The sequence below is a fragment of the Neovison vison genome, chromosome 4 (genome assembly GCF_020171115.1).
Source record: "Neovison vison isolate M4711 chromosome 4, ASM_NN_V1, whole genome shotgun sequence".
Classification (NCBI taxonomy): Eukaryota; Metazoa; Chordata; class Mammalia; order Carnivora; family Mustelidae; genus Neogale; species Neogale vison.
The window spans coordinates 171,507,490-171,532,300 of NC_058094.1; the positions used below are offsets into that span (position 1 = coordinate 171,507,490).

The window sequence follows — 24,811 nt, forward strand, 5'->3', positions numbered from 1 at the left end:
GGAAGAGATCTATATTTTACAAAGTATAGGCATGAGAGCAGCTGGAGGGCATGGAAATAAAAGCCCACGAGTTTATGCTATTTTCTCTATTGATTTATCTAAACCTTAAATGGCTGATTAGTCCATTTCCAGAGAGTAGATTTCATCATACATGCCAGGCCTTCAGTATAAGTTTATCCCTCATTTGCCATCATGGTACTGTTCCTCCAAAAGGAACAACATTTTCTAAAAATATATAAATATACAACAAGAACCAAGAAAAAAAGACCATACATTCCTCTCAATGAAACAAAAACAAACCCTTATATAGAATTAGAATGAAAAATACTAAATCCACGTAATATTTGCATAGTAAAACTGTTCCAAAATATCCACATTTATGATTTCCTTTGGTGACACTGAAAAAGAAGCCAGACTTTTTCTTCTTTTCCATATTGGTGATAATGTTGAGGATTGTATTCGCCACAATGGTTAGTTACAATTTGTGAACAAAATTCTCACTCTCTATATGACATCACTCACATTATTTGTGTTATCATTCTGTTTCATATGCTCCTGTAATTAGAATCTACCATGAAAAATCCTTTACCTTAAAAATAACAAAACTTTAAAAACATATCACTTCCTTTGTACATAAAGAACGTTCTAGCATAACTAGCCTTTCAAATGTGGCCACCAGAAACTGCCCTCTGAAGTGATATACTGTAATTTCATATAACTTTATTAATATCACTTAAATGTGTTCATTAATATCACTAAAACATGGTTTTAATGTCAAAGAATAGATCTCAGAGGAAGTCAATTCTCAGATATACTACCAAAGAAGCTGCTACCTAAAAATAGCATTAGAAAACCACATATTGTATGAAGACCAAGTAAGAAATTAGATTTAAAATAAATGCACAAAAATGGGCTGTGAAACTTGATAGTTTCAGTAACTCCATACATAGCAGAAAAGGAAATGGATGGACAAATCGCTGGACCAAGAGAATGTCATACTTTAGTGAGGAGGACACATTGTCCCCTGTTTTAACAGGGGCATTAGAGAATGTACTATTTCTCGGGTATAAATATTAATGGAAAATACTTAGGTGGTTTTATAAATTAAGTGTTACATACTCCACCAGAAAATTCTAGTGGGCAGTACTCACTCAACAGAATACAATGAAAAATGCAGAGATAAATGTACTGAAGTGGAAATAATGGCCACAACACAGGAGATGGTAATCTTTGGGTTCCAATTTCCACTAATCATATAAGAAGGTTTTCCTCAAGACAGCCTTAAAAATCAAGTGTTTGAGGTCTAAGATTGGTTTGTATTCTTAATTTGAGTGCAAATTCATAATCAATTAATTCGACTCTTTCTTTAATGACCTAAAAAGAACTGGCTCATTATAGGAAGACAATGTGAATAAAGTGGCTAACTTGAAAATTAAAGGACAAATATGAGTAAGATATAAATATGAGAAACCAGTGGGCATTCTCATAATTATCCCAGGAAAAAATGGGAATCATATGTAAATCAAACTACAATGGAAAGAAAATGGCTGATCAATTGGAAAATGTCCTTCGCTCTTTTCCAAGGGGAGAGTTTCCTAAAACTGAAGGAAGTTAAAGCTAGAGTGACCTAAACATTTAGGAACGTGCTGCAGGGTAACATAAACCCAAGGTACAGGAAGGGTCAGAATGATTTCTTAGGACTCCATCTACAAATAGGATTATTCCATGAAATCAACCTTTCGTCGTTGGAGGTGATGACATCCAGGCAAAGCAAAGGTACTCACAGGAACAGCAGAGGCCCTGCTTCCCCACACCGATCAGCATGTTCAGGCAAAGATTGCAGTAGGCAGGTTTATTAAAGTGCTTGAGTCGCCACACATGCTGTCCATCATCCTTCACGTTCTGCACAGGACGTAAGAGAAACAGATTTCACTTAATGAAATAAACAGTGGAATATGCAAGTGCCAATAAAACTCAGAGCTGGACTGAGGCAGTTGAAGACAATCTGTTATTTCATCCCTGCCTTTCTCCAAGATCGCCAAAGAGTCTAGAAAAACACATGTGCTCTAGTGGAATGAGATCCTGCTAACAACTCTCGGATACTATAGCAACGCACACATTCTTGTCTAATGTCAACAGTCCAACAGCATGTCCCAAACCATCATAATGACCTGCCAAACTGAGCACTCCCGAAGAACAAGGACATATCTGCCTCACCTCTGAATATTTTATCCCTAACACAATTCCAGAAACAAATAAATGGATAAAGAAAGAGAAAACATTCTTCAGTAGAAGAGCCTGACACATAAAAACTCGGGAAGAATGTTAACCCTTGCTTAGTAGTAGGAATGTGCAAATTTCACGATGGTGGGGTCTTAGGAGGCAGAGGGATGGGACAGAATGGGGGGGGGAAGATCAATACTTCAAGGTAAGTTATTGGTAATATTTTAAGACTTCAATTGGGGATTACTTACAGCTTATAATTTATATTAGCATATTTTTGTATGTCACAAATAGCAAATTTTAAAAGGTAAATTTTTTTAAGGACCTAATCTTATTACCATGTTGGTTCTTCCTCTTTTGTAAAATATTAATGATTTTAATCTCATAGAAAGGTGCTAAAATATTAAAACTACATGACTGTATTTATAACAATTACTGTAGTTATTTGCTGCAATAAAACCTTAGGTTTAAATTAATTCACATTTTAGCATAACAACTATAATTATGATTTACCTTTCTAAGTAAAACTATATAACCCATAATAACTACTTCTCTAAAAGGCATTTAATTATATCTGTATTATTCAGATTGAAGTAAAATGAAATAATATGATGATCATGAGTCTCTTGAATTCCTTACAAGAACAGTCAAGATAATAAGTTATTATATATCATTACTTTTGTTAGTATCATTTTCTGCATTCACATGTAGTCCTTGTACACCATTCACCCACTTATATCAAACTCAGATTCATTTTAGACATCACTCATTCTATAGAAACCATTATAGGACATGATTTTTCACATTAGCCCAGTTGTTTGTTTTTCAGAATACATTCACCTAATAAAACTTTTTGATCACCTACTATGTGCTGGGACACTAACACAATTTCTGTAGTAGTGGCACAGCATACACATGTACAGATCATTTAATTTCTCTTGATGCTAACATATTAATAATAATGCATCCTGGCCACTTTTTCCTATTTCTAGTCAAGAGATAAACCACCAAATTTGAAATCCTTGATTAAATCCATAGTAACTAATTCTCACATTAGAACCAGAAATGTCAAATTTGCATCATAATATGAAACAATAATGAAAACGCTTCCCGGGAGATAATTCTTCATGAGTGTCTTGAATTTCTGCACATTTATAAGCAGAAGAACTGTCTTTTTTTCCAGACTATCTTTTCAAAGATATCTGAAAAACAAATAGCCTTGAATAGAGATATATCTCCCTCCAGGGGAGAGGGCAGGTTTACTTACTGTCCAGTATAATAAAAATAATCTCCCCCTCCTAGGAAAAGGTGAAGCAGGTTTGTTTACTGCACATTATAAAAGATTTAGTTTCCCCAGGCCAAGGGTTCCAAGGTCTGATGCTGTGCACAGTGTGATTCCTTCGGCCACATTCCATCACTGTGAGACTCTATAGGCCCAGAGAAATGCCTCAGACATGTAGCTCCTATTGCTTGCTTTGCTGTAAATAAAGAAGTCCTTTGTTTCTGACCCAGGGGTCTCGTGTCCTCTGCAGTATTCATGTAATGTTAGCAAGCTAACTTGCTAACTTACAAGTAGGGTAACTCTCAGACTCTTCACAGTTCTTGACAATGCTCAGATTCTTTTTTTTTTTTTTTAAAAACAAAGGCCTAACAACTCTTAACAAAAGCAGTTAGGTGGAAACACTGGTGTTTCAATTTCCTTCCACAACTTAAGAAATAGGCTTCATAGTAATTTAGTAATTTCTAAATCCATTGCTGGTTTATTTGAATCATAAGATTTCTAATATCTTTATTATATGAATGGAATGTTTATATATTCCTTTAGCATTGCTGTATTTTTCCAGCTGTCAATATTTTAAAAGTTCTATTCCCTCAAAAAAGAATAAAACATCCTGAGTGAAAAGCTTAAGTAATGGGGCTGTTAATTTAATATATAAAGATAGGTAGATAAAAAGATAGATAGACAGATAGGTATAATATAGAGATACAGATAGATAAAGTTAGCTTGAACTAAGATTCTGAAGTGAAAAGAGGAAAGGGAAAAAACCGTAATTTTCATATGTATTACTGTTCTCATAATCCTTGTCATTTTATTTTTAAATGAGTGTCCATTACATGTGAATAAGCCTCATCCTTTTGAAGAGCACATATGGACGAAGTTAGCTGGCATTTTCCTTATCAAAAAATAAACAAGTCTGAACGTGGGTGTTCTGTCAATCAGAACGCTTAGCCATGTAACAGGCTGCAACTGATGTACAAATCCATTACCCAGACATAAAAGACTTTACCAAAAAACAAATTAAATAGCTTTATAGCTCTTAACCGGATACATTGCCAAAATATGCAAAGGATGAAATATGTATGTGACTTCAAGAGAAGAAATTGAAACCAGGAGCCAACTACTTCTCAGCAGTGCAAATTATACTCCAGCGCTCTGTATTTTCATGTCTTGTCTCGTTTGTCTTATTTAGATGGTAAACTTCGTGGGGGAGGGGGAGGATCTGCCCCTTACTCCATTCTATCAGCTGGTAAAGCATATTCCTATTAGTACTTCTATTGCAAATAAATATTTATTGTCCTAGAAAGGAATTCATTTTTTTAAACAAGAAATGATAAAGAAATCCAGAGGGTTCGATTCCTGGACCATTATGAAAATTTGGATCAGACATTTTCCATTTCTTCTTATTTTCCTCTCTAATAAAATGAAAGCACCCACTTTCCTCTCCCAGGCCGTGGGAGAGGTTTCATTATACAATACCTGTGAAGTCAGTTTAGCTCCTCAGAAGACTAGTGTTATATAAACAGCAAATATTATTACCATCACTGGATTGAGTTGTGTAACATCTCAATGTTGCAGCCCAAAGACTTGAGAAGAATGTTTGTAGGTTCACCATACTTTGTTTCATAAAAATTTTGTTCCCACTTTTTCATTACCAGACATCGCTCTTAAGAGAAATTTATTCCTGATATTTGTAGAACACTATGTTTTAAAATTGAAGCAGTTCAGTTCTGTGAACTGATGAGGAGAGAGGAATACTTAATGAAATCTAGGCAAGTTCACAGAGCAGCTCCACATTCTTCTTCCCCTTTTTGTCCCCCTATAGTCAAAAGGAGGTTTCAAAGGCAAGAATGCCCTTTGGAACTTTTGGAAACCTATTTCGTTATTCTAGTGTTTTCTAAAGTTTTAGTTTTTCCCTAAATGCATCCAAGATCACACACCCTCTTCAAGTGAACTAGGGCTATTATAAATAATATCTTTTTTTTTTTTTTTCAAAAGACCTCAAGGAGAAATTTTACTAATGTCATAACCAAAATGCTCCTAACCCCCATACTTGGTCACGTCCCTGTTTCAAATGACTTCACTTAAAACACATTTAAGAGCTAACACTGCAGGGGCACCTGGGTGGCTCAGTGGGTTAGGCCTTTGCCTTCGGCTCGGGTCATGATCTCATGATCTCCGGGTCCTGGGATCGAGCCCCGCGTCGCGTCGGGCTCTCTGCTCAGCAGGGAGCCTGCTTCTTCCTCTCTCTCTGCCTGCTTCTCTGCCTACTTGTGATCTCTGTGTCAAGTAAAGAAATAAAATCTTAAAAAAAAAAAGAGCTAACACTGCAAATGAATTCCAACTCATTAAATAATAAGGACCATTAAAATTACCTTACTTTTCTGCTCAACGTCTCCAAAAAATTGTAACAATATGAAAGAAAATGCTCTTTTAGACAAAAAGATGAGCTATATCAGGTCTGGGCCAAGAGAATGCAAAGAGATAGTTTAAAGTTCTGAGCAGAGTTGCAATCAACTGCTTATCTCCAGACCCCAGTTTCTGAAGTCAGGCGCAGGGCCTGCCATACTTGGGTTCAAATGCAAACTCACCAGGCCATCACATTGCATAGTCATTTTCCTTGAATGACCCAATCTGGAATGTCAAGAATTATTGCATCTATCCAGCTTTGTAATTCCTTTCTAGATTGAGCAATGTATAAACAGCAAAACAACATCTCAACCAAATTAAATTTTAAAAAATAGAGTGTGAAGCATTACTTTTCCAGATATAGCCTAGTCTATTAAAAAGGCATCATCTTCAGCTCTCCATTATATTCAGAAATTTCATTAGGAAATAGATTCCATCAGAAATCAGAAGGCACACCAAACAGTTACTTTCACTTTGCTGAATCGGTTGAAAAAAAAAAATATATATATATGTCCTAAAACATTGTGATCAACAGCAAAGTTTAAATTACATATAGAGTTTAAAGTCCAGGATTCTGAGGACACATACAGAGAAATCAAAACACATATCCACCAAAAACCATACATGCAAGATGTGGGAACTACAATCCAAGACTAAGAAGGTAAAGTATTCTTATATGAAGCCAGGTTCCTACTTAAATGTCTATTTCTGTTTTTATGATAATAGGAAGTCAAGAATTTTCCTTGAAAAAATCTAATAATGTCCCAAGATTACAGATACCAGTAATTGGAGCATTATTAATTATCTTGTTCACCTAAGAAAAGGAATGTCCGAACTCAAAGTATATTGGAAAAGGATATTTTGCCTACCTTCTTTTTAATGTGTCCAGAGAGGATGACTGGCTAGCAAAAATGACCTCATTAGTTAATAACAGAGCCTAGGTAAAGATCAATTTGATGAACTTCACTACTACCATCCTATCTCTTCACTAGTCCATGCATCTTGCTAAGGTTGTCTTAAGTGAGTTAAATAAAGGGTAGTAGATTCCTTTCTCCTAAACAACTAAAAATAAATCAAAACTCTTTCTCTTTGTAATATGACAGATTAGTGACTGGCTAAATCAGGGATCAGAAAACTATGGCCACTGGGTCAAATGTTGCTGGCAACCTATTTCTGTAAATAAAGTTTTATTGGTCTCCTTCCTTTACCTAGTGACTGTGATTGCTTTTGTACCAGTTGTAACAGAGGTATTGAGCATTTACAACAGAGACCTTATGGTCCACAAAGCCTAAATTATTTACTCTCTCTGTTCCTTTACAGACAAAGTTTGCTAATCACTAGAGCAGAGCTTTATTGCTAGATGCAATTATTTTCAAATAAAATATTTTCATTCAAAATTGAATTCAAAAAAATTCTTTAGTGAGATGAACTCCAAAGGAAGAATGAGTAAGTCTCCTGTATAAAGGACTATGCCTCAGGTGTAATTAAAATCACAAGCGCCACCCAACTCTCAGTTTTTTCCAGACCTAAGAGACTGTACCATTTCATGTTGGGTATGCTAAGTTTGATGGACTTCTTATTTTTTTTTAAGATTTTATTTATTTATTTGAGAGAGAGAGAGAGAGAGAGAGAAAGAGAACGTGGGGGTGGAGGGGGTCAGAGGAGAACCAGACTCCCCACTGAGCAGGGAGTCTGTTGAGGGTTTGATCCTGGGACTCCAGGATCATGACCTGAGTCAAAGGCAAACACTTAACCAACTGAGCCACCCAGGTGCCCAAGTTTAATGGACTTCTTAGAAGAGAAAGGAAATGACTCTTACTTTCTTGCATTTGATAGAGAATCAGATTCTGATAAACTACATTTCCATTTTTTATTATGATTCCCAAACAGATAATATTCAACAAAGAGTAAGTTTTTAAATTCTGTTGATAGAGAAAAATAAACTACAGGGAAGTCACAACTGTTCTGCTTTGCACTAGAAGTAAGGATTGCTCTCCCAGGACAATGCTTTTATCTGTGTAATTTGGCTAGTACACCACAGTCACTTTCAAATACACCATGGTATTTAACACGCACTCTTAATCAGAATCTACTCCCTGAGCTCATAATTGACAGAAGACAAGAATATATAGGACAACATAACAAGACAGGCTGCACAATAAACGGCTGGATTCAACCTAAAGCTTCTGGATTTCCAATTTGATTAGCAAAAGTGGGATGGGGAGGGTTGTGGGGGGAGGAAGGGGGAAATGGCATCATGAATCACATTCTCTACAGGTAATAACATAACACATTAACTGCCTACAGAAAAGGAAATAAATCTCAATTACTAAAAAAAGGCCCTCATCACTCAGTTGTCATTGTGTCATTCCTGCTTTGTAAAACACTTTCCATGCCTTGGAATTAAAAAGCTGTTTCTAACAAATAAATGCTCTGTTTCGTGATCATAATTGCATGGCTTATACATTTTATTAAAAGACAATTCAAAAGATTATTGGCTTATTCTTTTTTAAAAAAGCAAAGGAAAAGGGATTTAACTCTTTTGAATTGTTCTGTACAGGGGGGAAAAAAATCCCTGCTCCTGCTTAAGTTGATCTGTAAATGTTAAACGATGTTGCCCTGCCATCTAGCGGCCTTGACCGGGAACACAATTTTGAAATGTAGTACTGGTTACTGCTTTGAAACCTTGTATTGATCTCTCCTATTACGCTCCAAAAACATCTCCTATGACTAAAAACACGAACCATAAATGTAAGAATATGATTGTAAAGTAAATTAGATATGTACTTAACCTGACAGAAATTAATGACAAAGAATTCTAATTCAATTGAAATAAAGTTACTGCTACACCAGAAACTGATGAGGTACTGTTTGTTTGAAAGAGTCTGCATTAAATCCACGTTAAATCTGTGGACTACATTTACCCATGCCATTTTCATAACTTTACAAATACCTATATTTGTTAATTGAATTATAAACAATTTCTAAATAGTAGTTTCCACAGATGAACATCATTTCAAAATCTTTCTGTACAATTTTAAATATAGATGACTAAGACTGTATTTCTGCATTTTGCTGTCCAAAACCCCAACTACCAAATGGTTTAGTTACTCATTCCTGCACATTCTCTCACACTTAAATTTTTATAAATATTTAGAATAAGCACATATAAGCACAATTTTAGCTTTAAAATTACAAAATTCTCTTCAAAACTGTTATTATCAGAACTTCCTTGACTAGCATTTGACTTTTTCTGTGTAGAGTATACAATGAACCTTAAAATGTTAACATTTTATAAAATTAGTCTTTTGTTTTCTCTTGATAGACTTATATACACTTTGTCAGAAAGTGTATTAAACACTCAAACAAATATTTATAATATAGAGATATACAACAGGCTATTACAAAAAGATACCAGGTTATGTCTAGTATGAGAACATCAGATACAAGAAACTGCTGCTGCATTTGTTTTCAAAATGTAGAAATATGTATGTATAGACAATAAGATCTATATTATCTTTGTTTTATTATCTACTTTAAGGATAACATCCTGTATATCCTCTATTAGTAATTTTCTTTGCCTTCCTCTGGCCATGTCTAAAATCCTATGGGTCTCATGAAGGATAAGATTAACTTGAATGGAAAAGAATTTGAAGAATCAGGTGAAAAAGAGACAAACACTACTTCCCTGAAGCCCACTTACATATTCTCAAACCCATATGTAAATATGTAAAAACATATTTGTATATATTCTCACATGTTTTACAAACACAGACTGTAAGATTTCTTGAAGGCTTTTAAAAATCTGCTCTCTTTAGTAAATGTGGTATAGTCTTGAATCTGCAAGATTGTTATCTCTGGTAACAAGAAGTATGCAAAGTTTTGGAGTCAGCAGCCAAGTGGTGGACATTATGTTTTTGCAGCTCAAAATTCTAAATACTGTATTCGTGCTTTCCATCAATAATGCTCTTTGAATCTTAGTATACATTTTACTATATGCATGTTATGGTTAATTCTTGTTTACTAATGCTAAATACAAAAATTCCATAGTGATGCATTGAGTTCAAAATTAATGACTACTGAAAATGACATCAAGGTTGGGTAGCAAGGTTTGGTTTCAAAGTCACTGTCATACCCCTTAGATTGATTTCATTTCCCCCAAAGCCCTCTTTAATTAACACTGGAGGCACTGATACAAGAAAACTTTTGATAAGCCTAGAATGAAAGGCTGGCTGATCTGATGATATGTAAGAAAATTTATGTTTCATATATATATTATATAATATATATGTGTGTGTGTGTGTGTGTGTGTATATATTCTCAACTACCTCAATATATAATTGGCTTCTCCAATATTATATAATATATATATATGTGTGTGTGGGCGTGTGTGTGTGTGTATATGTATATATTCCCAACTACCTCAATATATAATTGGCTTCTCCAAGTATTGGTTATCAATAAAACAGGTTTTCTTCATGGGGAGGGTGATTACCTAATGAGACGGAGCAGCACAAGAACCAGAGAATGCAATAACACTAGGGAGTTTCTTGCAGTAAATAAAATGATGAGAAGGTCAATAATTTTTTAAACTTGATTGTACTTTAAATAGAGAAAAAAGAGAGAAATTATATTAAATAATACGGTAATATCTAAAATGAATCAATGTATTTGTGGCAAGTATTACTAGAGGACTTATTAAATTGCCCTGTGGCATACTTATTAAAAGGACCAGGCACTCACTACATGCTTAATGATAGAAAATGGCCAGATCAATTTATCATGAAAATGTGTAATAGAGAACCCCACTGACTTACCACCAGGCCACCCTCTTTGTGTAAATGCTTACATTTTCCAAGCCCAGAAGAACGAGAAGTGGAATTGTTGTCATTCCTCCTTGGATCCATTCCTCCAGAGAGACTGTCCCATCATGATCATAGTCAATTTCTTCCATCATTTCATGGAGGATCTGGAATAGAGGAGATGAGGGAAAACTCACTATGAATCAATAAAATAAACTTTGTAACAGAGAACAAAGCATTGCATTGAATTGGTTATGACAAACTGACTAGTAGCTAAGTGCAGAGTAGAGATAAATATCAAGGTAACGTGGTACAATGTCAAGCCAATAACTGAGAATACAGTAGCATTGTTAAGATTTTCTAGAACCTGATTTCTTATATTCAACTTTTAGAAATAATTGGTTAACTTTTTAATACTTTGTCCCTGAATGGTACAGCTAAAACAAGAAATTATCTTTAAGGTAAAAGTGGTCTTTAATTGCTTTCTCTAGATTTTTTAAATTCATACGTATGCCAGATAATGTCTGAACAAATTAACTTCATGGCAGAGAGCTGAAATGATTCTTCGCTAAGTGGTAAGGGGTGGGGAAATTAAGCTGCTTTTAATTGCCTATCAGAACCTAATAAAGCCAAGAAGTTAAACCATCAAGTCATTTTTATTAGATTTCTTTTCTAAAGATGACTATACAGAAGGTCCCAAAATGTTCTCCACTGTGTTTGTTGTAATTACACTTATGTCTCAGTTTTATAGTGGTAATATCAGTATTTAATTCAAACGATTGTTGAGAGGGTTAAGTGTGTTAATATGCTAAAAATATCTTCAAGGAGCATCTAGTACGTATAGTAAGTGTCATATAGGTGTTGTTAGTGTTTTATTAACTATATATTACATAGTTACAACAACTATATATTATATGGTTACAATACAATAACTACCCTTGGTTGCTGGGAAGGTACAATACTACCCATCCAACAGCACCAAAATGGGAAACATGTTAGAACTCCAATAAAGAAAGTAACTCACCACCTTTATCTAATACAGAAATTTTCATCAATTCACAAAAAAAAAAAAAAGAAAGAAAGAAAGAAAGAAAGAAAAGAAATACAGAGAGCATTGGAACCGAAATTTGAAAGGAGCAATAAATGGAATGCTTGATATGTTGAAAGAAGTGCTGTTTGCCTAAAAACTCCTGAACTTCATGGATGGACGTCTTTCCCATGAAAGACAACCTGATTTGAAAATCAGGTTATTTTCCTTCATACAAATTTAAATATAGATTGAAAAAGAAGAGCCTTTTTGGAACAAAATGGTACTGAAATGATTACTTTATTATTCTCAAAATGAAAAGCAGGGGAAATTATTTAAAACTTGGCAAAATGCTGTAAGATCTTGTTAAAATGTCCCACCCCTTGAACGCACTTCTATGAACTTGGTGAAATGAATAAAACTAGAACACAGAGCATTGTTTCAGATGTTTGATGCTTTCATTTTGTACTAATAAATGTCATGAGAGAGCCTGGGTTTCTTTTTTCAAAACCTCATCCAAGGATGTCTCAGTCTTCCCTATTAACTGTCATGGACCTCAAACGTTAGATTATCTTTATTCATATATGCAAATGTATCAGGGCTCTGACCATGTGTACAAATGTATGCACTGGTTTAAAATGGGCAGAATTGGGATGCATGGGTGGTTCAGTCAGTTAAGCGTTGGCCTTCGGCTCAAGTCGTGGTCTCAGGGTCCTGGGATCGAGTCCCATGTCAGGCTCCCTGCTGAGCAAGGAGCCTGTTTCTCCCTCTGCCTGCTCTGTCCATTGCTCCCCCTACTTGTGCTCTTTCTCTGAAAAAATTAATAAATAAAATCTTTGGGGCGCCTGGGTGGCTCAGTGGGTTAAGCCGCTGCCTTCGGCTCAGGTCATGATCTCAGGGTCCTGGGATCGAGACCCCGCATCGGGCTCTCTGCTCACAGGGAACCTGCTTCCCTCTCTCTCTCTGCCTGCCTCTCCATCTACTTGTGATTTCTCTCTGTCAAATAAATAAATAAAATCTTAAAAAAAATAAAAAATAAAATAAAATCTTTTAAAGAAGTATAATAAAATGGGCAGAGATGTTGAATCATTAGGCAGGATGAGGCAGTCCCTATGACAGCAAACATACTGCCCAACGTAAGTCTTTTCATCTTCACTTTCTACTATTTATACTACTCATTGAAGTGGCAGATTTATCAATGTCTGCCACAAATGACAAATAATGCTATATAGTTTATTTGTATTTCCCAGTAGGTCTTTGTCATAATTAGACTTCCTAGCCACCAACTGTTCCCTTTTTCAAATCATCCAGATCCCCCTTTTCCTCAAGTGCTTGGTTCCCTCAATACTTTTTCCTGGGGAAGCAGCGGTGCCCCCTTCTGTTTCAAAAACTGATAGAAAAACATCTTCCTTCCTTCTATCACTCTAGCGAGGACAGGAGGCTTGGCTGAAAGACATACAATATTCATGGGTATTGAGGTAAGTACAATGGAGAAAGCTGATTTAGATGAACATAACCAAAAAGGGCAACAGAACTTAAAAAAAGAAGTCCCTTGATTTCAGTGAAAATAGTATTAAGATGACTCAAGCAGTATTCTTAGAATTACATGTAAGTTATCACTATTACTTATTATTCCATATACAAACTGCAACTTTGTGACTATCTGTTATGCCTTATGTACACAGCATGGTGTATTTCCATATCCTCCCAAAAAGAAAAACCAATTGAGTTAAAACTTAGGAGAACCCCAATCCCCATAAGAACGGTGCCCCTCCTTTGGATATGTCACCGCATGTAACTTTGTTTCACTTTACCGGCACTGCTTTCCAAAGCAAAGGAAATGCTGGCACAGATCTCTTATCATGCTACTATCATGCTGTTATAAGGCTTTTAAAAATTCTTATAAAATGTAAGTCATGCAAATAAAATTGATTTGTATATGCTTAATTCATTTACAATTTGATCCACCTAGTTGGTTTCAAGAATAAACTAATCAATAAGGTCCTTATCAGCTCTCCCCAAAATATTACTTGTAGGGCGAAAGTCAAAGTTTCTAATCAAGTATGTTCTAATATACATTGGAAAAATGTTGTACTTTTGGTATAATCTGTTACACCAAATTTGGTTAAATCTGTTAAAAATAAGAACTTGTTATATTCTTAAAAGCCTCTTAGATATCATTTCTTTGAACAAATTATCACAGTTTTCTAGCTCTATCTTTAACTGGCTGAAGAGCTGTGAGAAGTACCTTGAACATGCTGGGGTCCCAATTCCCTTATCTGTAAAATGAGTAAAACCATAGTGTCTATCTAAGAGAGCTACAAGCACTGAGTAACACATACACAGGAAATAACAACAGTGCCCTCCACACAGTCCCCTGTCACCAGCTTCTTAAGTGACTTCATCTTCTTTTAGAATGAAGATGTAGCTATTTCCACAAAAGGAAAATATAGACATCATGAATAACATACATTAACTCTGATGATTTGATGGCATGGTATAACCTTGATCCACTGGCAGCTTCTGCTTACCTAAAGATATATGAGATCACCATTCAAATTAATTTCCATGAAGAAGAAAAGCAAAAGTTCCTGCTAAGAGCTTCAGAACACCACGCCTACCTTTTCTTTTTCAGAATCCACTTTCGCTACTGAATAGAAATATTAACTTAGGGTTATCAAAAGAAAACACCAAATGGCAGTAATATATTAGGGTTCCAAAAAAGAGAAAAGCGACATGGGCCTTCTAGAATGTAGCCAATGGGTAAATCATCCATATACCTACTGGATTGAGTTCAGTGACATCCCATTCAAGGTATTCTGCAACATGCATCATCTGACTGATGATATTTTCTAGCTCCTGGAGAGGAGAGAGAGAAGAGGGAGAAAACGTGAATACAGGGTCTTTGTAAGTTTTTCAAACATTGACTTATAAGAATTGCTTTGTTTAACATGTAATTCAAAACCCAAAAGTTCCATGATTGTGTATTATATATAATTTGTACATATAAATTAATTTATATATAATATGTCCTTTCAACATTCCGATTACACACAAAAGAAGCACTTGAATATAAATTTGTTTTGTACTTTGTCTAGAAGTCTTCACCAGGAGAGGGCACAATTACACAAAAAAAGCTTTTCTTCCAATAGAAGATATTTTTAAGGAAGAAAATCTGTCTTTGGAAAGGAACATCTGATCAAAATGGGAGCAGACATATTTTCACAAGATGTGATGTTTAAGTCACCCAGTATCCTGGCCCTTGGGTTGGAAACGGGTGTGGAAGGATTGGAGAAGTGTTTTAGGGCAACTGAAAGGTTTATTTTTATTCTGATACACTGAGAATGTATACTGACTGTTCTAGCCATTAATGGATATAATTTGCTCTGCTAGAGGTGTGTTCAGAGTCAAGGTTTGGAAGCTAAATACATGCAGAGTTTATTTTTTAAGGAAATAGAATTTTAGTTAGCATTTTCATATTATTTTACTCAAGTGTCAACTCTTTGAAGAATGATTAATTAATACATATACCCTGATTGAATAAAGCATTTGCTCATTCCCTATCTCCAGAAAAGATTATACATACTTTGTAAATACTAGTAATTTTAAATAGAGTCACTGACATAATTAAATGTGGTGCCTTAACAGTATAATAATTTAAAATATAAGAAATATAAAAGGATAATGTTTGAAAACATATTAGTTAGAGATTATTCTACTCAAATTTCCGAACTAACGTATGTAGCTGATATCCACACAGCAAAGAAGGAAATATGGTAAAAGAGGTTGTCATTTGGGGGACAATGGACCCATCTGAGAAACTGATCAAAGCTCCATTCCTCTCTTGAGAAAAAATGTAATCATGAAAATGTTGTCTAGGTAACACAGGTTGCCCCAGGAAAATATACAAATATAAACGTCTTTCCTTATTACAGTTAAGAAAATTTTTAAACTAAAATACCTTGGAATTATAGGTTAGAATTGTGTCTGTCTTTGCTTATTTATGCCTTGATGTTTTGGAGTGAAAGTCTCTGGACATGTTTTTAGGAGTGGAAACTCTTCTTATGTAGGCATTTGACACTAGTCATTTAAGATTTAGGTTTCTCATCTGTAAAATCAGTATTCTACTCTTACCTAGTGCATAGAGTTGCTGCAAAGAGTAAGCATGCTATGATATGAAATACATTTATGCTGCCTGGCATACTGCATGGGATCAATAAATATTTACTAGCATTATTACACATAGTGGTCATTTTCAAAATATCAATTTTCCTCTGGTTGGCCTCTAATATGTGATGTGCTACACCTTTAAATTTCCAAAATTAATGACATCAGAATATGCAATTTCAACCTGATAGTGAAGGAAATATAATGGGTGGTAAGTTGCCTGGAGAAAAACACAGAAATAAAATTCAGGCCTTTAATTATAAAATAGACTAGTTTAATCATAAATCAGTTTATTTATTCCCAACTCATTGTTTAATATTAGATGTATAGTTATAAATATTGCAATATACTATATGTTAACAACAATAATGCAAAATGGCCAGAGACCAAAAAAAGCATTTGACTGAATTTTCAAATCAGCTGCCAACCCATGGCTAAAAGCCTAGTAAAGAAACATCCTTTTAATTTAATTAAAAAGAAACATTAAACAAAATAAAATTTCATTTAAATATAATTTGCATTAGTATAGTCAGAAGTGCTACAATAAGCATATGGAAATATCTAGAAAAGTCTAAACTCCTCGCTGTGAAATGCCACCAGAAAATGAGCAAATGTATCATGTAGCTTAATATTCCTAAATGGATAAGCACTTAAAAATGATAGCATTTGAAAAATTGGAGAGACTTAAACAGAAGGAATCCCACAATCACAGCATCAATTTACATTGGTGGTCATTTCCTAAAGGAGGAATTAAATATTTTTATCTCTCTCTGGAGACGCTAATGTGCCATTATCCTACTCAACGTTACATAAATATGTATCCAACTTCATTGCTCTGCTTGTAGAATTCTATTTGAGTTCTGCCACAGGGAGGAGTATCAGATAAAGAGAGAAACTCACTCATTATTAGAAGTAATGTTCATTTTCATCAATTTAAGAATATCAAAATATTTGTTATTTAAGGTACCTGTATACTTTCAAGATCTCCATAGCCTGACACTTGTTATGTTTTAAGATTCTTCTATTTCCTTTACAGAAGAGTCAATATCTGAAAAATGTGTCACTAACAAATATAAAATACATTATTGGATGGATTTTATATTTGAAGCACTGATTTGTGCAGTAACACTAAGAATCTAACTACTCCTTTGAAAACTATCAATGATTTGTGTATATTACAGATACAGTAAGCATTAAATATTCCTTTTAGTTAAATCATTCAGAGATGGTATTATTCTCCTATTGCTTTTTATGACTAAAATGATAGAGTACAAGTTACACTTTAAATTAAAAAGGAAAATTGGTTAAAGCAATGTATAAATATATGTATTTTAATAGCATACATGACTAAAAGAATTTTAAAACATGGAAAAAAATGATAAAATGATTAAATTAACTTTATAATTCCTTTCAATTCTACTGGAATTCTTGTTATTTTTCTTAGTGTCAAACCTCAGATTTTTTTTTCTTTCTAGATCAATGGTCTCAACTTTCTCATGTATTATTCAAACAACATTGGGGTCTTTTTTATCTTTCCATGTATAAAAAGTCACTTTTTTCTAGTAAAATTATTCAATAGAACAATTGTAATCTTAACAGTTTTACTTATTTATTTTTTTTTCAGATCACTCTCTTTCAAAAAGTAGAATGATCAAAATGCTGTGTGAGTGTATGGAAATTATATTAAGTGTGTCTTCTGTGGTAATAGCTATAAATTTATTCATTGCATTTTCAGAACAAAGCACTTTGAAATTTTCACAGAAAATTTAAAGAAAAAAATTACCGAGCTGTCCAGGAAGCCATTCCCATCTGTGTCATAGAGGCGAAACATAACTAGAAATAAAAGAGGTGTTGAAAAAAAAATTAGAGGCAAGTAAGATCAATGTTAGTAAAAGACATATTCTTTAAAATTTCCTGTCAAAAGCAAATATTTAATCCTCTCCTATTCAAAAATACTGATTTGTAAGATCATTTCTCAAGTTAATTTGAGAATGAATGAGTCAATTAATAAAAATACTAAATATCAGATATATAAGGTCAAACAATTTTTGTTATATATCTAGAAAACACTGAAAGTTATAATTTTTGCTCAGTTTTTAAATTTTAAGATCATTAAATGAAAACCCAAAAATAAAAGAAGAGAAGGAATGTTAGATCTTCGGAGTTGGGATATTAAAGGACAGAGTGAATAAGAAAAAGCAAAACGGATTCAGAGGTCTGGAAACCAAATTTGGAATCTGCGATCCACCAGCACATGAGCAAAGTCCAACACTGTTCTCCTATCTGTCAAATGAGAATAACCACCCTGTCATAGTACACACTCGTGAAAATTAAGTGATACACACAAATGCATATCAAAAGCTGTAGGGCACTACACAAATATAAGCCATGGTTTTGACTGATCTCCAAGCAGCATGCAAAATAAGGGAATTTTTCTGATTCAGGACAAGACACAAAATGCATTATTATCATGGTTATAATGGTGTATTTGTTACAATCTGAGATGTACTTTCAGAGGATAACCACTCTTTGATTTAAACAAGAAAAAGGAAAGTCCTGTCTCTGCAATAGTGAGCACAGGAAAGCAGGAGGACAGCGGGCCTCTCTAGCCTAAGGATTCCCTCATAAATTCACACACCACCAGGAGACTAGAGAAGGGGCTGCAGGTGCCATTTTGAGATAAATAGAGAAGAATGGCACAGCTGTTAAAACAGAGTAGTGGAAGTGAGAGTATTTGTTGGGTTTGCATAATTTCTGGGAGAATCTTGATGGCTGGGGTCTACAATATTAAATAAAGACATTGGTAAAAAGGAGACATAATTGTGCAGTGAATGACCTTGATCATGTATCTGTTAACTAATTACTATTTTTGTACTTAAAAACAATTATTACATTTCACCAACCTAAAATATGATTATTTATTTATAAGATGCTATAACCAGTCTGCATACAATTAATAGGAAAAAATGCTTACAATCTAATCATCGTGTTCTATTTATTGTAAAATGCAAAAAGACTTTCAAGATGTGAAACATGTAAGAGGAAATGTGTATCCATTGAATTAAGAAACATAATGTTATGCTGGCTAAGGACCTAAATATCTTTATTTGCAAACCATAATGATTACTATCTCTCATACACTCAATAAATGACAAATATTCAGAAAGAAAAATCCTACCAGAACATGGATCCTAAGCAAGATTTTTCAAGATTTCAAGCTTTTCTAGTAGAGCAGAAAATAGTAAAAAATCACTTTGTAAGTGACAAGAATTCACACACCACTCAAAGAATAGATTCAGTACCACGACCAAGGCAAGTATTTACAAAAGCCTGGCTGTATTTTAGAATGAGGGCCACCGGTGACTCTGAATCCTCCCTGTAATAAATGATTGCCTGACCATTTTTAGATGGATGTATGGAAACCCTATATCTCTTGGTAAAACTTGTTGGAAACATGGGCTCGAAAATATACACACAAGCGGACTCTGTGTGGGGGGGAACCTGCCATTCATTTTTGGCAGCATCTGAAACTTCTTCCTATGCTCCTAAAGCTACACTTTACAAAATACAGTAACAGATGAAACACCAGATACCCTATCTTTACTAGCCTGACTTGAAGGTAGAGTTTGCACATGACTCAGACTCCATCAATCAGAAGAAAAACCCAACTGATCCATCTTGGTGACCCAAGAAAAAAGGGGCTACCCAATCCATTCTAGTGATGAGAGCTGCAGCAGCAGCAGTGGTTGGAGAGAGAGAAACCAGACTCCTGGATGTGTCAGGGGTATTGACAACAAAGGGTGCTGTGCTTGTGCACAGAGAGGAAGCAATGGGAATTTTCCCAGTTTAATTTAGCACTTAATTTCAGCACTGATCCTAGAGAACTATCCTCCAAAGCTGGGTCTCTATCTCTCCTAATGATTCTGTGTGTTTCTCAATATCACTTAAAAAACAATAACCTGGGGGCACGTAGGTGGCTCAGTCAGTTGAGTTCTGACTCTTGATTTTGGCTCAGGTCATGATCTCAAGGTTATGAGATAGAGCCCCAGATCAAACTCCACGCTGAGAACCCAGACTGCTTCAGATACTCTCCCTCTCCCCCTTCTTCACCTCCCCTTCTAATAAAATAAAATAAAATAAAAACCAATAACCAGCTTTATTTAAAAAAATTAAAATTAAAACTATGGGTGCCTGGGTGGTTCGGTTGCCTGGGCAATGCCTTTGGCTCAGGTCATGATCCTGGAGTCCCGGAATCGAGTCCCACATCAGGCTCTCTACTCACCAGGGAGTCTGCTTCTCCCACTGACCTCTCTCTTCTCATGCTTTCTCTCTCCCATTCATTCTCTCTCAAATAAATAAATAAGATCTTTAAAAAAAAAAGATTTTAAAAAAAGAAATTAAAACTAGCCTCGTTTTTTGTCTTTCCCAGTGATACTGTGCACTCAACATTGGCACTTACTTCACATCAAACATAAAGATGAGGTCAAAATAAATTTTAAGTTTAAAATAAACTTTATTTTTATACAACATGAAACTTTAATTTTAACATTAAAGTAAACTATAAAGCTTCTAGAAGAAAATATAGGAGGATATCTTCATAAACGTAAGGTAAGTCAACATTAACCACCAAAGATTTAAATAAAAAAAAAAAAAGTAAGTTAACGTTCATCAGGGTTAGAACTTCTGCTCATAAAAAAAAAAAAAGTAAAATAAAGAAATAAGTGAAAGGGGATGGGGCGCCTGGATGGCTCAGTGGGTTAAAGCCTCTGCCTTCAGCTCAGGTCGTGATCTCAGGGTCCTGGGATGGAGCCCCGCATCGGGCTCTCTGCTCGCAGGAGCCTGCTTCCCCCCCACCTCTCTCCCTGCCTGCCTCTCTGCCCACTTCTGGTCTCTATCTGTCAAATAAATAAATAAAATCTTTAAAAAAAAAAAAAAAAGAAAGAAAGAAGTGAAAGGGGAAAAAAAAAGAAAGAGAACGAAATGAATAAAAAAAAAATGTAAGCCAACCACAGACTTGAGAACCTTTCAGAATACACATATCTGACAAAGGGCTTATTTATTGAATATTTGAACAAACCCTGTAACTCCATAATAAAATGACAAACAACCCAATAATAAAAAGGCAAAAAAATCGAACATATAATTAAAAAATGGAAGATACTAGGAATGGCCAATCATTATAAAGTGCTCAACATCACACAGAGACCACCATTTATCTTTAGAAAAAGAGTCTGGAATTCAAATTTGTTTTGTTTTTGTTTTTGTTTTCCTCTAAAGAAAAACGGCTCAGTCTCCTCAAACTGCTTAGCCTCTCAGCCTTAGTTGTTAAAGAACTTGCCATTTAAAAATAGTGGCAAAAGCCAGGCTTCCCTCTCCCAGAAAATTGACCCACAAATCCAATATGCCTTGACAACTCCCTGAAGCTTTCAGACAGTTTAAAAAAATACTATATACACATTTTCTAGTTATTCCCAGTAGGGATGTTGTTCTGAAAACACATTGCTCATTCTTGTCTGAAGTAGAAGTCCTGACATCTTTTAAATGATTTCTAAACACATTAATAGGGGTTAATGGTTGTCTATGAATCCTGTCTAATTCATCAAAGAAAAACTGAGAGAAATTTAAGTTCTACTCAGAATAGCAGTAAGAAAAATTGCATACATATATTGAGCACTAACTTTAAGGCACTCTAAATTTGACCAAGTCGAATCGAGAACATAAGTTTCCTTTTGTCCTGAATAAGAGAGAGAAATTCTAGGATTTTGATTTTCAGAGCCGTGTCTATTTTCCTAATTTAAAATCACAGTGGGGTTCATGCAAAATAGGAACTTTTGAATACACCTCCCTACCTTAGCTCTGTAGTGAACAGCCACTAGATTAACAACCTGGTATGAGATAGGCATGAATCCACAAGCACAAAGAAAATCTGTGAGGTGGGCACCTGGGTGGCTCACTAGGATAAGCCTCTGCTTTCGGCTCAGGTTGTGATCTTGGGAGTCCTGGGATTGAGCCCCACATCAGGCCCTCTGCTTGTCAGAGAGCTTGGTTCCCTCTCTCTCTCTCCCTCTGCCTGCCTCTTTGCTTACTTGTGATCGCTGTCTGTCAAATAAATAAATAAAATCTTAAAAAAAGAAAAGAAAAGAAAATCTGGGAGGGAAAAAGAACCAGCAAATTTAAGAAGCTGGGAAACACAGGCTGACTGACTTAGAAACCAAAGAAATATAAATGTAAGCTGGTAGTGAAGAAGCAAAGATTTGCACAAAAAAGGTGATGAAATGGAAAATGAAGTGACAACCTTCACAGAAAGAAGTTAGACCCTCAAATGCCACCTTTCACACTCTACCCGACAGTATGCCAGCTCCCTACCCCCGTGGAAGACTAGACGATGGGGCTCTATAGCACTCAAACCAAGAGGATGGTAGGGGTACTATCCCCCAAACAAGGTATTCATGTGAAAGTCTCAGCAGTGAATGTTGAAAGGATAAGTCCTCTTCCTTAACTCAGTGAGTCACATTTAAATCTCACCCACCTGCCCATCACACAGAGGAGTCCTTCCAAAACAAGTACTTTGGGGGGAAACAACAACAACAACAGCAACAGCAACAAAGCAGGGAGACAGAATAAAACCCTGCAAGAGGAAATTTGCAATCCATACAAAAAGAGGAGCTTATAAGAATCAGGCTGAGAACAAAATGAAGCCTCTGTGAAGTAAAAGCATGATAGAAGTAGTAAAACAAAAACTTATCGCAGGTGTAGAAGGTCCCAGATGTCAAAAACAAAACAAAACAAACAAAGAAACAAAAATAGGAGAAAAGTAAGAAAAGAAAGAAAAAGTAATTTAAATTTCTGTCTTGGGAGTATCCGTATCCAAAAATAATGGTTCTAGGAGGACAGAGCAAGAGTAAAGAAGAAAGTAACTAACAATGAAAAGATTAAAGAACAAATGAAGGGCACAGAGTTCCAAACCAGAATTTACAGTACAGGATTTAGAAACTGATTGGTTATGTAGATACAGAGAAGCTAATGAAATAAAGAAAAAAGGCAGATATTAGCATCATGGGGGAAAAAATGTCTTGGTAAGCCTATGGTAATCTTTCCCTTTTAAAACTACATTGGAATGATACTGATAATATTAATTAATTAATTATCCTAGCTTCAAATATTATTTTAAGATTATTTCTTCTTAGAATTTAAAAGTAAAGTTAAGCTCCAAGGTCAAGTGAAACATCGAACAAATCGTTTTTATTCTTAAAACTAACATAATAAGGATATAGATTTTTAGGTGCAAAAATATTTTAAGCCCAATATTAAAATTACTCTGTCAACATGATAGCTTCCAAATGTGACTACCTTTTTCAAAGTTACAAGTTAGTTTAACCCACCTTTTTTCTATTTTTATGTTCATGTAATTTCCCTTTATATAGAAACAATTATGTTCCCACACATGAATTTGGTTAAAAGATCAGGGCAAAGGCATATTATGCAATATAAGGTTCATTCTTTATATCTAGAATTTTTTCCCTTCCAAAAGATTTGCAAGTTTTTAATCTGTTTTCTTCTTGAACATTCTACTAAATACACTCCAGTGTTTTTATACTTGGCATACCATATTATTCATAATAAAATATTAATATGGAATTTGTTAATTTGTTATTAAGCATTAGAAAAATTATTTTTAAAGGCACATAAGCTGGAATCTTTTAATTCATAATTTTTTACTGTATATTTTAAGACCCACTTAAGCTTTTGGGGCAGAGGTGAAAAAAAATTAGCTGCTTGGGAGTTTGTGACATCTAATGCAACAAAGCAGTATTTTCTCCTTTTTTCCTTCAGAGAAATGACAATAAAGATAAGGAAAATTTATATATATATATTTATATATAAATATATATATAAATATATAAACATATATATATATATAAATAAATAAATATTTATTTATTTGAAACTTTTCAAAATAAAAAGAGCACTTTAACAGTAAGGTAGAAATCATGGGTATTAGTCACAGCCAGATAAACTAGTGCTATAATTAATAATCAGTATCTCTGGGCTTCACTTTTTTTCATTGACACTATAGGGAAGTTGACTACCCTGATACTTAGGATCTCTTCAATGTTAAATCCAATGGTTCTACGATTAATACTATACATACCAGTGACTTTAATGTACAGGTTAGTCTTCATTATCTGTGGGTCAGTTATCTATTTTCTGGTTATTTTCCAACCGATTTCTCTTCAGTCATTTTCATTAAATGCAAGCTAACGAAAGTTATTTTCATTAAGTCATGAACAATTCATAAACACCAATCCAAATTGGTGTACGTATCTGAAAGTCACAGTACAGGGGAGCCTGGATGGCTCAGGTGGTTAAGCGTCTGTCTTCAGCTCAGGTCACGATGCCAGGATCCTGAGAACCAGCCCGGAGTCTGACTTCCTGCTCAGCAGAGAGTCTGCTTCTCCCTCTCCCTCTGCACCTCCCCAACTCATTTTCTCTCTTTCTCTCTCCTTCTCTCAAAAAAATAAATAAATAAAATATAATTTTTAAGAGTTGCAGTAAAAATGAATTTAGTATTATTTCATCCTTTAAATAATTCACATTATTTTTCTCTTCCCAAGCATCCACTGACTTCAATACAATTCCATTTAAGTATCATTTACTTAGCATCTGTCTCTTAATACACACACACGTGGTAGCTGAAAGGGTGGGAAGTTAGACACAGCACAAGGGTACAGGAAGGAGTAAAATGTATTCAATTAGGAGGTGGTAAGAGGAATCACGGCATGAACTGGACCTCAAGCGTGCACTGCATGGGACCTGACATATGCTGAGAAAAACACTCCCAGCAAATGCACATTAGAAGCAAAGGTGCAAAGACAGAAAGGTTCAGGGTTTGTGTCTGATGAT

General features: G+C 34.7%; 1 protein-coding gene across 4 annotated transcripts in view; it reads right to left on the reverse strand.

Annotated features, from left to right (window-relative positions):
• Nucleotides 1–24,811, reverse strand: part of DGKB (diacylglycerol kinase beta) — a 693,878-nt gene that overhangs the window by 489,939 nt on the left and 179,128 nt on the right. For all 4 annotated transcript variants that reach the window (XM_044246133.1, XM_044246130.1, XM_044246131.1 and 1 more), the window contains 4 exons: nt 17,691–17,740; nt 14,525–14,599; nt 10,761–10,880; nt 1,785–1,902 (listed from right to left, as the gene is read on the reverse strand). In XM_044246133.1, the coding sequence (XP_044102068.1) occupies nt 1,785–1,902; nt 10,761–10,880; nt 14,525–14,599; nt 17,691–17,740 (363 nt within the window). The remainder of the gene's footprint in view (nt 1–1,784; nt 1,903–10,760; nt 10,881–14,524; nt 14,600–17,690; nt 17,741–24,811) is intronic.